The sequence below is a fragment of the Piliocolobus tephrosceles genome, chromosome 4 (genome assembly GCF_002776525.5).
Source record: "Piliocolobus tephrosceles isolate RC106 chromosome 4, ASM277652v3, whole genome shotgun sequence".
NCBI lineage: Eukaryota > Metazoa > Chordata > Mammalia > Primates > Cercopithecidae > Piliocolobus > Piliocolobus tephrosceles.
Genome location: NC_045437.1, coordinates 78314892 through 78329750, shown reverse-complemented (window position 1 = coordinate 78329750; position 14859 = coordinate 78314892). Strand labels below are relative to the sequence as shown.

General features: G+C 35.9%; 1 protein-coding gene across 5 annotated transcripts in view; it reads left to right on the top strand.

Annotated features, from left to right (window-relative positions):
- The window catches only part of SSBP2 (single stranded DNA binding protein 2), a 336625-nt gene that overhangs the window by 123201 nt on the left and 198565 nt on the right, over nt 1–14859 (top strand). For all 5 annotated transcript variants that reach the window (XM_023214970.1, XM_023214972.2, XM_023214974.2 and 2 more), the window contains exon 3: nt 12745–12806. In XM_023214970.1, the coding sequence (XP_023070738.1) occupies nt 12745–12806 (62 nt within the window). The remainder of the gene's footprint in view (nt 1–12744; nt 12807–14859) is intronic.

Genomic DNA, 14859 nt, shown 5'->3' with positions numbered 1-14859 from the left:
AATTTTGGAAAATGTGGATTTTGTTTTTATTTTGTATGGATGACCGCTGATTGATTTTAGTTAGAAAACATTTTGATAACCTTATTTCAAGTTCTTCTCTTTCTCTTCTCCACCTTCACTTTCTTTCTTTTTTTTAAATTTCAACTTTTATTTCAGATAAGGACGTATATGTGCAGGTTTGTTACATGGGCATGTTATGTGATGCTGAGGTTTAGGGTATAGATACTGTCACCAGGTAGTAAGCTAGCAGCCAATAGGTTGTTTTTCCATTCATGCTCCCCTCCCTCCCTCTCACCTCTAGTAGTCCATAGTGTCTAGTGTTCCCCTGTTTATGTGCATGTGTGCTCAGTGTTTAGCTCCCACTTATAAGTGAGAATGTGCAGTATTTGGTTTTCTGTTCCTGTGTTAATTTGTTTAGTATTATGGCCTCCAGCTTGATCCATTTTGCCTAAAAGATATGATTTCATTCTTTTTTAGGCTGTGTAGTATTCCGTGGTGTATATGTACCCCATCTTCATCTAATCCACCACTGATAGGCACCTAGGTTGACTGGAATTTGACCTTTCTTACAGTGATGCTTATTTGTCTCCTATGTATATGAGGATGATGAGGATTTTATTGAGCTCTGTTATGTGCCAGGCATACAGTGTGCCAAGGTATTTTACATATATTATCTCTAATTCTTGTAAGAAATTTGCAAAGCAGGTTATATTATTTCTGTTTTACTGATGAGGACAACAAGGCTCAGAGTGTTTTTATAACTGGCTAATGGTCACAAAGCTTAGTGAGTTATGGAACTAGAATTCAGACTTAGGTCTATGTTAATCCCAATGCTTTTGGTCTTTCCTCTATATCTGTGCTGTCCAATATGGTAAACACCAGCCATATATAGATTTTTGAGCACTTGAAATGTGATCCAATTAAGAAGTGCTATATGTGTGAAGTACAGTATTTTAAAGACAGTGTGAACAAAAGAATATAAAATATCATTAATAATTTTAAAATTTTGGTCATACATTGAAGTGATAGTATTTTGCGTATATTAGGTAAAATAAAACATATTACTAAAATTAATTTTAACTTTTCTTTAAATATGGCTATTAAAAGTTTTAAATTGGATAACACATATGCCTGTATCAAAATACCTAATGTACCCCATAAATATATATACTACTATGTACCCATGAAAATTAAAAATTAAAAAAATTTTAGCTGGGCGTGGTGGCTCATGCCTCCCTGCACTTTGGGAGGCCAAGACGGGTGGATCACAAGGTCAGGAGATCAACACAATCCTGGCTAACACGGTGAAACCCTGTCTCCATTAAAAATACAAAAAATTAGCCAGGCGTGGTGACGGGTGCCTGTACTCCCAGCTACTCGGGAGGCTGAGGCAGTAGAATGGTGTGAACCCGGGAGGCAGAGCTTGTGGTGAGCCGAGATCGCGCCACTGCACTCCAGCCTGGGCGACAGAGCGAGACTGCGTCTCCAAAAAAAAAAAAAAAAAATTTAAATTATACATGTGGTTCTTATTTGTGGCCCACGTTTCTATTTCTGTTAGACGGTGCTGCTTGAAATCATACTACCTCTGGTGAGCTCGCCAGTTTGGTCCCCAGCACATCGAGAGCACAACAGACAACTCATTGCCAGTAGTTCCCTGCCTGAGGTATAGCCTTCTTGAGATCCAGCTGCTCCTCGAAGTAAACAAATGCACACAGCCCCTACTCTGATTTTTAATTAACTAGTATATGTGAACTGGTAGGGCTTATTGCAGATAAGGAATTTTGGAGGTTTGGTCAGAACATGTAAGAACTCAGTTGTTTTACTATAGAAGGAATATATGCAGTATAATAAAAATTTGATTTCAAAAGTTTATTCAAATCAAAACAAACATTTGGTGTATCTATGTTTCATTAAATCATTAATTAGAGGACTAAGGGCTATGACCTTTCTAAGTTGTAATCACTGATGTTATGGAAGAAGTGATTGAGATTGCAAGAAGGATGTCTTTTTGTATTGTTAACCACTGTCAACTTACAGTGTTTTAAAGGAACATATAGTGTACTCTGGAAATTTTAAATTTTTGTTTTAATGCAGTAGAAACTTAATGAAAAGATTCCTTAATGATCTCCTTCCTTGTATCAAGGACCATTTTGAACTAGCCCAATTCACTTAATCCTCGAGGGTTCCCAAAACTATATTTTCTTACCAACATTGTAAGATATTAGATACAGTGATTATTAAACCTCATCAAAAAAGAGAAATGTTGCTAACTTATTTAAGGAAGTTCAAGTATTTGGATTCAAATGGATTATGTGAATTGAGCAAATCACTAGATACTAGACTCCTAGGGTTTGAGCTCAGTGGAAAATGTATATACAGAATTTCTAGGACTGTTTGGTGGAAATGAAATTAGAATTTCAGAAGAGATTCACACATATTGACAAGTATTTATCATTATTTCATTTTCTCTGGCCGCAGTTTGAATCCAAAAACTGAGGATTTCTCTTAATTATTAGTCTAACTCACTTTCACAAGATGCGTCAAACTGAAAACAAACTATTATCACCAAGAAGACACATTATTTCTCAACTTTGGAGATGAGTGTATGTGATTTTCAGAACTATTCTTCCCTATCTAGGTTGCCAAACTCTGAATGGTGCTGTAAAAATGCATTCTCAACACCTAAATAACCAATGTAGGGGAATAGCTAAATTAATTGAGCTGTAAGTTTTTTATAATGTAAAATAATAAGTTAGATCTATTTGGACTTACGTAGATAGACTTCTAAAACATTGTCTAGTAAAAGAAGAAAGCCGAAGTATGCCATGTATCTGGAAACCCTAGAACATAAAGTAATACTATATATTTTTGTGGGTACATATTTATGAATGTATAGTAAACATTCTGAAAGAATATACATGTCAGACTAGTTGTTTCTGGGAGTGGGGATATTAAAGGGTTCAAAGGGATTTTATCCTTAGTTATAGAATTATTTTAAACAAGGAATACATATATTATTTGTGCAGTTATTTAAAAATATAAATAAAGAAGAGAAAATCCATTCTCTTAAATTATCTGAGCTTAAAAGATGGAAGCCTGGAGATAGATTTGTGATAAGCCGTTGCTGAGTACATCCTAAGAGTTCTTGATAATTTCAGTTGGTTAAATTATAATAGTTCGCTATTTCCTCCCTCACATTTTACATTCCACAGTATCTAGCTGCTTGGGTTTTCCTGTATACCTTGGGGCTTCTGTCATCTGGGCTTTACTCAGTGGCATATTCCCTCTGCCTAAACTCTCCTCCCCTCTCCACCTTAGAAGTAGCTTTTCCTAGAAAGGTTTTCCTGGGGTTTCACCTAAGGTGATATTACAATCCACAGGCACCTATACATGAAGACCTTTGCATCCATGCCAGGAAGTTGGACTTTATCTTTCACAAAAGGGAGCCTTTGAAAGTTTTCAAGTAAAAAAAAAAAAAAAAATATATATATATATATATGTATAGATATAGATATAGATATAAAATATGTGACATCATTAGGTTTGTACTCTGGTGTCTTGGTTCCCTTTCCCCCAACCATGGATGGTAAAAAAGGAGAATATAATATTTTAGAGCTCTGTACCCTGTTGAGGGTTGCTTCCTCTCTGATTTTCTCTTGGATCAGGTGGTAAATTTAAGGCTGCTTATTTGAATGACTTCTTAACTAGTCTGAGTAGTAAAAAAACAATCTTACCTAAACCCTCCCTAGTCTACCCCTAGGTTTTTACCTAAATCAAAATAGTTCCATTGGAACGTAAAATAGGGAGACCTACTTATTTGAATTGATTATTATAATAAAAAGGAAATGATTGAAATGGCACCAATTGTTATCAATTATTATAACGTTATCCAATGTTCTCACCCTGGTTCAAGGCAAAGTAGACTACTTCTTCCAAATTTGATATTCTCCCTCTGAATGGATGAGGCTAAGAATGACCGTGATGTTAATGAGTTCTTCTGAATCAGGTTTTACTGTGCTGGTCACTTCTTTCATTAGTATGGGCTTGTTCTTTTGGGTGAAGTTGTGAGAAGGCCAACTAGAACTCCAGGCATTATCTGAACAAGCAAGATGTGTATCTCAGCTGCCCAATCTTGATTTTCTAAAAATGCCCTTGTCCTGGTCTATCAGAAATCGGACTGCTCTTGATGGCTTTTGTTATCAGTCAGAAGAGTGGGGCACATTATTCTTAACCCAGTCATTTTTTTTCTTAATTAAAAGAAAAAATGGACTAACAATAGAAATAAAAACATTTCTCTAACTAGGTTGTGCCAGCTAGCTCAGTGTTACCTCTGATTCATGATAGATTTTTAAACTACTACCTGAGTCTAAAATGTAGTTTATGTGACTTTTCATTTTTTTTTTTACTCCCAAGGGGGAAAAACTGAATATTATTTAGAAATATTCTCAATACAAAGCCTTTCCTCTGCTCTTTGTTATTCTTCAACATTTAATAATTAGAAACAGAATGCTAAGGAATCTTCTTTCCAATTCTACATTAACTTTTGTTACTTTAGGTTCATTAGAAGCCATCCTTTTTCTGGTAATATCATTTAGTTATACAAAGATAATGGCTGCTCTTCCTTGAAGTTTTGCATGGTATTCATGTCTCAGAATGAGGCTCAATCTCCTTAACAAATGAAATTAAGAATTAGAGTTTTATAACAATTCTAGATATTTTCCCTTTCTTAAAATTTTTGCATTGTTACTAGCCCTTATTTGTCATAAGTTAGACAACAAGTTAGCCTGAAATATAAGTTTAAACACATCTAAGGGATTCCTTTTTCAGATTTTATTAGGATTGCTAAATTATTGAGCATCATAGACTCCAAAACTCTGTTCTGTTTGTCTTTTACGTATATGAAGAGAGAAAATATTAATTAGTATTTCCTAACTGGTCACTTGAACTTTAATTTTGAGGCAATATAGTATAGGAGCTAAAAGCAATTGCTTTGGTCCAGACATCCTGGGTTTAAATTATGTTCTACATCTTATTTACTTTCTCAGTTTCCTAGTTATAAGATGATGATAATTGTGACAATACTTTAGTTATGCTGTGGTTCAAATGAGTTAGTATATGTACATTGCTTATAATAGTGCCTGACATATAGTAAATGCTCAAAAGTGTCATTTTAAAAAGTGTTGACCAACTTTTTTCTATCTTGTATAGTTTCTTATTTAAAAAGAATAGAGGCATAAATATATGCCTGATATGTACATGTGTGTTCCAAGTGTCTGTCACTTGGATGGCCTATAATCCTACTGTTTGGTGTTACCCTTTCTATAAAAATGGCTCCAGCTCTAATTCCTAATATTGTAGGTTGTCGTGAGTCTTCCCCAGTATCTGTGAGACTTTATTGGGTGCTTAGGGTTCTTGTGCTGCAGTTTCTTGCTCCTATTGAGTGATTATAGCCGCACTCTGGTTCTCCCTCTTACGGTCTATCCCTTTTTTATGCCTGAAGTTTTCTTTTTTTCTCATGGTTTCAGAGGTCCACTAATTCGTTGCTCTTTTGTATGAAAGATTCTCATGTAAGGTTGAGGGATAACCAAAAAGATTAAGCATTGTACAGTATAGGCACCAACATTAACTTGAATACTAGGCATAAGTTACCTTAAATTCTTTGGTCTCATTGCCACAGGGAATTTTTCACTAGCTGTTTTCCTCAGCATGCCTTTGCCTTCTATCTTGTTGACTTCTCATAACCTCTCTCATTTTTTCCTTTTCTGAATCCTTCCAGACCCCTGAGCTTCTTCGCAAGAGACCATTAGCAACTTCCTAAATTCTTGTTACATAGAAAGTGAACTATTTGTTTTCCTGTCTGCATTCTTCCTTTCGCACCATTCCTAGTGGCCTCTGTCTTTCTGTATCAAAAACTAAAAACAAAAATAGAAAGGATCCATTAAGGAGTTTTCCCAATAAGAGGTGGTCCTCTTTAGGAATACTTCTTTCATTCTTCTAAGATAAAGTAGCACTGTTCAGTAAAACTTTCTGTGATTATGGAATGGTCTCTGATCTTTGCTGTCAAATAAGGAAGGTAGTCACTAATTATGTGTGACTATTGAGAACTATAAACATGGCTAGTGCAACTGAGGAACATTCAGTTAACTTAATTTTAAACTGAAATAGCCACATGTGACTACTGGGTATCATGTTGAATAGCACAGTTTTAGATTATCTGCTTCAAAGTATAGTAAGCTTTTTTTTTTTTTTTTTTTTTCCTGTTAAACATCTATTGCCTTTAATTTTTTGAATTAAAATGTAAAAATTTGGGCTGGGCATGGTGGCTTACGCCTGTAATCCCAGCACTTTGGAAGGCTGAGGTGGGCAAATTACATGAGGTCAGGGGTTCGAGACCAGCCTGGCCAACATGGTGAAACCCCGTCTCTACTAAAAATGCGAAAATTAGCTGGGTATGGTGGTGGGCTCCTGGAATCCCAGCTACTCAGGAGGCTGAGGCAGGAGAATCGCTTGAGCCCGGGAAGGGGAGGTTGCAGTGAGCCCAGATCGTGCCATTGCACTCCAGCCTGGATGACGAGAAACTCTGTCTAAAAAAAAGAAGGAAAGGAAAATTTTTTACTTCAATTTCAATATTTTTTACATGTAGTTTAGTGTATAGATATACTCATGCTTCTATACATGAGAGATTTTAGAAAATTGGTGGGAACAGTAGGTTATATCTAAATCAGAAGTCTCAGGAATTTAGTCTAGAAACAAACTTACACATAGGTATACAGGTTATTTTCTTAACACAGGAATTGGTTTTATTGTTTTATAGTATTAAAAGTTATTCTTTGGATATTTGTTTAAATTAAAAAGTATGAAAGGATTTATGGGTACTATGAAAAGTTTGGAGCCCATGACCTTCAAACCTCCTGCTGCGTTGTTGGAGATACTGTGGAAGTGGGTCTGGATCTGCTGAAGAGGTCCCACATTGACAAGACTAGAACCCCTAAAAAGGTACTGCTGACATCCAGAATTGTGCTACCCCAGCTTCACTTTTGGAGCCAGAGGCAGGAAGCTTCTCTTCTTCCTGTTTTTTGATCTCCTGCTAGTGTCTCATGATGGCAGAACTTGACAGGAAGCCAAATGGCAAGGAGGCTAGGAAATGTGATTTTCAGAGTCCCAGCCCCAAGTATAGAACGGAGTATAGAAGGGTGGGTGTAGGGCTGAGAGATTGTAGGTAAATGACCAGTATACCTTGCCAGAAGCAAATAAGTATGAAAAATTAAGCAAATGTGTGTGTGTATGCCTGTATACATTTATGTATATATATCTATATCTTTTTTTCTTTTTTGTACAAATGTTAGCTTATACACCATTCTGTGCTTTAATTTTTGTTTCACTTGTTAGATTTTGGAAATTGTGTTATATTGGTTCATGAAGTGTCATAATTCTCTTTTTATGGTTGTAGTATATTTCATTCTATGAAATGTACCATGATATAGTTCACCAGCCCTGTACTGATGGACATTTAGGTGTTTCCAGTCTCTTTCAATTAAAACAATGCTTCAATGAAAATTGTTATATATTTGTAAAATTTTGCACGTGACCATCAGATAGTATATATTTCATATTTAAACCATAAGACATCTTTTTCCTATTGATAGACCTTTTGCTCATGATTCAATGTTTGGTTTTACATTTATGAAGAAATGCTGAAAATGTTAGATCATATGATAAAAACAGCGTATTCATAGTCAAGGCCATCAAATGCAGAATATGGCATTAGGAATGGGCCTTGAGATTTACATGAAAGTTACAGGAGAATACAGCCCCTAGCTGGTCAAATGACAGAAGGAAGTGAGGTAGATAATTAAGCAGCAAAAAGCCTTAGGACTTGGCAGATACACACTGATGTTGGGATAATGGAAGAAGAAAAAACAGAATAAAGAGAAAATGTTATTGGCAAAGATGTTACCCAAAAACCTAAATAGGCCTGAAGCCCATGAAACTCGATACAACAGAAAATGCCTCTTCCGAAACAGCAGAAAATTTGTTTTTAACATGACTGCTGACATTTAGGAATATTTTCTGGCCATTCCTTAACACCACCCATCATTAACTCATATTTGCTAAAAAACAAAATTAAACTACATATAATTTAAAATGAAAGTCCTCCTTTTTGCTATTACAGATAATAGTTGTAGGCTTGATGTGATTTTTAAAAATGGATACACACCTACAAGCACACATATGTATGTATACATACTTTTTTTTTCCAAGCAGAAAGGTTTTATGCTATACATAATGTTCTCCAACCTTCCAAATTTCCATCTTGAAAAACCAGTAGAGCATGATTCTCTTTCCAGGTAGCTGTATTTCATTCTTTTTAATGATAGCACACTGTTTCTAATTTTAATTTTTTTCTAACAATGCTACAGTGAATGTGGTTTAGTTTTCTACAGGTCAGGATTCTGTTTCAGCTCTTCTTGAGCACCATTTTATGCTTTCTATAAGCAAGTAGTATCTAGAATAGTGATCCATTTGGACTTAGCAATATTCACTGTGTAAACACAGACCGTCTCTTCTGTGGACCTACCTAAAACACAGCTTTGAGTGTGGTTCATTCAATAACTATAAAAGGTTGGATTTTATGTTAACTTCAGTATGATGGACCGAAGTTTTACCTGCTTCTGGCACAGACTTGCAATTTGAGGACAGAAGGATGAATACTATGTAGTAAAAAATATTGTGAGCATAAAATGATGATATATGTGATGCTTTTTTAGTTTCTCTGAGGAATAATAAGATGTAAAACTGTTTAAAACACAAATGTATTACCTCAGGCTTCTTCTCATAAAAGACCATATCAAATATAAGCCATATAGGTAGTTTCCTATAGTCCTTTATCTCCCAAGATAGCTGGAAATGGACTGTAGAAGTTGTGGAAGTGCGTGAGGGGAAGCTGCTTAGTAAGGATGAGGGGCAGTGGGTCTCATAGACTGTGAGTCTAATCCTACCTGCAGCACACCTTAGCATTGAAACCTAGTCATACCATTTTCACTCCTCCATAAGTCATGTCACGTTCTTCTTTTAACTGAGTAGAGTAAAATCTGTTTATTTCACAGCCATATTATGTAAAGTCAAGATGAACTGAGATGAAACATAAGGACAGTACCTTGAAAAATTTGCTGGTCATATGATTATGATAGTTCTAGTGATTAGGAATATTAGTGTGTTTGGGTACATCGGTGAGGGTTTCTTCTTATGTTCTTTCAAGAAGATACCAACTAGTGAAAAAGTGGTAAGAGAAAAGTTTGATAGAAGGATGAGACATAGGTTTTTGACTAAATTATAATTTTAGCAGGACATCAGAGTTTTGTTTCTCATAAATCTCATTAAGTACTATTTCTTATTTTTTACGAACCAAGGTAATATAAAATGTTGATGAACTGAAATTATCAGATAAATGGTGGCATAGATATAAAAATTATTTGTGTTACCACTTAGGATAATTAAAATTAGGATCTGGCTTACATTTATTTGATGTGTTCTGGTTTATTGTTCATAGGTAGTTTTTCTAACTTCAAGTTCATTAATTCCTGGAATTTTTTCTTTTAGTGCTTCAAAATGGCTATTACATTATTATCATTATTATTATTAACTTTTTTTTTTTTTTTTTTTTAGACAGTCTCACTCTGTCGCCCAGGCTGGAGTGCCGTGGTGCTATCTCGGCTCACTGCAATCTCCGCCTCCTGGGTTCAAGTGATTCTTCTGCCTCCGCCTCCTGAGTAGCTGGGACTACAGGCACACACCACCATGCCTGGCTAATTTTTGTATTTTTAGTAGATGTGGGGTTTCACCATGTTGGCCAGGCTGGTCTCGAACTCCTGACCTCAAGTGATCCACCCACCTTGGCCTCCCAGAGTGCTGGGATTACAGGTATGAGCTACCGTCCTGGCCACATTACTAATCTTCAAAAAATTTCTCTTTATTTTTTGAGAACAAATTACTTGTTTTACTTCAAGGTTCCCATTTATTTATACTTTATGTACTTAAGAACTCTAAAACTCCAACCAATTTCAGTGATTTTAATGGCACTTAACTTTTTTCATCTTTTTATTAAAGAAGATTTTTGGTTGTTTCTATATTTAGGACTACTTTCCGAGTTCCTGTTTTAAAACTTCTTTAAAAAGTCCTTTTGGGATAAGAATTCCTAACTTCTTACATAGTAGATGATGGAAAAAATTCCTTGAATTTTTTTGAAATCTGTAATTACAGTTGTTCATTTCTTAGTAGTATTAAGGGCCTCTGGGCATATTTTATTGATTGGGGTATTGTTACATAATTTTTATTATTTAAGCTAAAAAAAAACTAAGGCATTTAGTTATACACAGAGGTTTTTTTTTTGAAGTCTTTCTGGATCTCCTTATTTAAAGTTGTAATTCCACTTCATTGTTTTCCTGCTCTTTCTATCCCCCTTCTCTGCTTAGTTTTCCTTCACTGCATTTGTCACCTTCTCATATAAACACAATTTACTTTTTTGTTTGTTTCTTTGTTCATGGTCTATCTTCCTTACTAAGGTGTAATCTCCCTGAAGGAAGGGATTTCTGTCTTTTGTGTTTACTGCTATCCAGTGCTTAGAAAAGGCACTGTATGAATACTTAACCAGACACCCATCCAAAAGTATTTAGTCAGAACTTTTACTTTTTTAGAGATATTGATCTTGTTTTAAATTTTTATTATAGTAAACTCTAACTTAGCTGAAATGGGAACAATTAGAAAGTTAATGTCAGCATCTTTTAAAAACTCTTATTTTATGAGAGACCTATGTCGTCTTCTGCCTGCACCCTCAAATCAGGAATGTATTTAAAAACTCAACCCTTAAGATATAATTTGAAGTCAACATATTAAGCGTAATCTCTTGCAAGTTTCTGGGTGAGTGGTGATAACTGATGTTCCTATTTAATAATGGTGGTTTTGATGTGCCTTAAGATCCTGAAATACCTTCTGATTCAATAAAAGACACAGAAAGAAAGAAAAGAAAAACCTCAAAAATTGAGTTATCTTCATTATGGGATTTTAATGGTGATCTGAATTTGGTATACATGATAACTCAGTGTAACAGGACACTAATTCTGAAATGACTTTAAATATAAGCTTAATTTTCTGTTTAAATGATTCATTTTTACTTTTTCCATTTATGCTAGGAGCATAGACAAGTGTTCCTTAGTTGCAACTCTGATTGTTCCTTTTTCCTGGTTACATGTATGGTTTCCAGCAAGATGAAAACTATTCTGATTAGTAAGTTAAAATTGCTTGGCACAACCCTAAATACTTTGAATATTTTTATATGGAATATCACTGGAATTTTGTGGGTGCTGGTGACAGTGATGATGTAATTAAGTTTTACAGGAATACCCTCCTAGGTAAAAGAAAAAAAATATTAGCACCTTACAGTTACCAGGCACTTCCTGCATGTCAGTTACTCTTTCTTCCCACTCTCCACGCCCCAACCCCTCACCGCCCTAAGACGGAATTTTGCTCTATCAGGCTGGAGTACAGTGGTGCAATCTCAGCTCACTGCAACCTCCGCCTCCCAGGTTCAAGTGATTCTCCCGCCTCAGCTTCCAGAGTAGCTGGGCCACTGAGCCCGGCTTGTCAGTTACTCTTTTAAGTGATTTTCATGTACTAACCAGTTTTTTCCTCACAACAACCTTGTGATATAGGTGACTATTACTAACCATATTTTATAGATGAGGAAACTGAGGCACAGAAGACTTAAATAACTCTCCTAACTTCACACAGCTAGTATGTTAGAAAGTTAAAGTTTATGTCCATGTCCCATTCTGCTTAAAATGAAGATTTTTTATTTTTACCTTATGAGAGGGCATTTGAAGTGATGTATCAATCAGAATACAGCCACACCAATTAAAAGCATACTGAGCATTTCAACAGGGAATGTAATATGTGGAAATAGCTAAACAGATTTAAAAGAAAGCCACAACAGCACACAGAAGTTACATAAAATCAATAATTGCAGTGAGCAGTCACTAGGACTGAGGCACCAAAAGGAAGAGCTTGCGGTTATCAAAAAAATTCAAAAACCTCAGAGCTGAATCTTAGACCTCTAAGGAGAGGGAGGTGTGGGACTGCTGGTACTTGAAGAGCTGAAATTTACCTTTAACTTCTGAAGAGAGATATTGCCCAGCTGTGCTGATACTTCTGAGCAGCACAGAGAGACTGGTTCTGGTTGTGTGGGATAAAGCTAGAATGGAACCAGCTATTGTCAGAGCTGTTATCACTGGATGAACTGCCACTGGGGTCACCCTGACAGGAATAGTAAGCTAACAGCAAACAAATCCATTCTCCCCTCTTCTTACTTCCAGGCTCTCTCTAGAGCCTCTCTTAGTTTATGGGACCTAACAGGAAGCCGTTTAATGAAGGACAAAGGTAGTGTATGGATCTCCAGTCTCAGCATCTGAAAGACCACAGAAAGATGAATTTGAAACTGAAAGACTAGAGTTTATAACTGGCACAGTATGAAGCAAATTCAGGAAAATAATGGTGACATCTCTCTCAGACTAATCCAGTCAACAACTCACTATGTAAAATGAGTACTTGGAAAACTTGGGTAAAAAATAATATGAAAATGATGAAAAATTCAAATATTACCGTAGTATTTTAAATGGAAATATTATTACTTTGTAATATGTGTGGAAAAAAGTATTATTAGGAAAGTAATATCTCTTTTATTCATTTTAGATAAGATGGGAAAAAAACATCACATTGGGGGAACCACCAGGATTCTTACATTCTTGGTGGTGGTAAGTATCCTTTATTCCATTTTTACTGGCTTGATGATGCATTTCAATAGGCCTGTTTATGGTTTCATGCTTCCTTTTTATTTTTTCATTTTCTAAAATTTTCTGGAAGGTGGCACTTTTTAAAAGACCCTTAAAAACCAGCACTAGTGTAATTTAACTTAAATATACTACTGTTGAGTTCAACTGGAATTGGAACCAGTGTGTGGAATCTCCAACTGTAAGTACGATTCTATAATGGCTTGGGATGCCATAACAAAATACCATAGAATAGGTGGCTTAAATAGCAGAATTTTATTTTTCACAATTCTGGAGGCTAGAAGTACGAGATAAGTACCAGCATGATCAGTTTCTGGTGAGGGCTGTCTTCCTGACTTGTAGACAGTCACCTTTTCGCTTACATATTGGGGAGAGCAAGCTGTTTGTGTCTCTGCTTACAAGGGAACCAGTCCCATCATGAGGGTCCCACTTTCATGATCTCATCTACACCTAAGGATTTCCCAAAGACCCCATCTCCAACTACCATAACATTGGTAATGCCCACCCCTCAAATCAGGAATTTATTTAAAAACCCAACCCTTCATTTCAATATATGAATTTGGGAGAGGGCTGGGTGTGGTAGCTCACCCCAGGTAGCCTGTAATCCAAGCACTTTGGGAGGACAGGGCGGGTGGATCACCTGAGGTCAGGAGTTCGAGACAAGCCTGACCAACATGGTGAAACCCCGTCTCTACTAAAAATACAAAAATTAACCAGGCCTGGTGGCACATGCCTATAATCCCAGCTACTTGGGAGGTTAAGGCAGGAGAATTTCTTGAACCTGGGAGGCAGAGGTTTCAGTGAGCCAAGACCGGGCCATTGTGCTCCAGTTTGGGCAATAAGAGCAAAACTCCATCTCAAAAAAAAAAAAAAAAAAAAAAAATTTAGGAGAGGATACAATTCATTCATAGCAGATAATTTTCTCGTCTTGAAGTGGCCAATGAGGTTGGCACTTTTTCTTGACTCTCTGATTGTCAAACTAGTTATAAGGTTGCTTTCTACAAAGTGGGCTATCAAGTTGTCAATGTTAGACCACCATATAGGTAATTTTAAGCATTGGCATGCCATTATAGCTTCTTCAGACCCTCACTTCTCCTCTTGGAGGGATTGGGAATGGGAAATAATAATCTGATTGGCATCTTTTATGTAATAGGTCAATTTTGTTCCAGAATAACAGCTACTCATCAAACTCAAATTTCCCAAGAACAAGAGGGGAATAAGTTACAAATAAGCAGTTAGTGAAATAAGTTTATCTACAAATAAGCAGTTAGTGAAATAAGTTTATCTTCATTTTCTTGCACTGGAAAAGCATATTCATGAGAAACAGTGACCTGATACAGTGCTCAACAGATACTGAACTAATCAAATAGATTTTTTTTTTTTTTGGTCTGGAAGAAGTAACGTTCATACGTTTATATTCCTTTGTATTTCTACCACATTGTGGTATCTTTTAAAGTTTCATTTATTCATAGGCTTTGAGCATGTTTCTCCATGCAAACCTAGTAAAGTTTATTGCATTATCTCAATAAATACTTACTGAGTGTCTTGTATGGGCCAGATACTATGCTTGATACTATGGACACACCAGTGAATAAAACACACACACATCCCTATCCTCTTGCTGATAACAGTCTATGGGGAAAACAAATAATGAAGTAAGCAGTGAGAAAGAAGTATTTGAAGGGGATATGCCGAGTCCCATATAGGCACATGCCAAATACATTTCACCTGGAAGAACTGATACCTAAGCCAAGGCATTAAGTAGATATAAGAGTTGGCCAGAAAGGCATGGAGAGACAGAGAAGGGGGATGTTTTGGATCAACCATACCATTTGCGGTGACCTAGAGGTGAAAGAGAGAGTATAGCACATGGGAAGAAAAGAAATTCATTATGTTGGAAATTGGGGTGATAGAGTGATTAGAGATGAGGCTGGATTTGTAAACTGTGAATTTGAATTTAATTATAAAGAGAATACAATGCAGTTAAATTTTTAAGCAGGAGAGTGATACTGTTTAT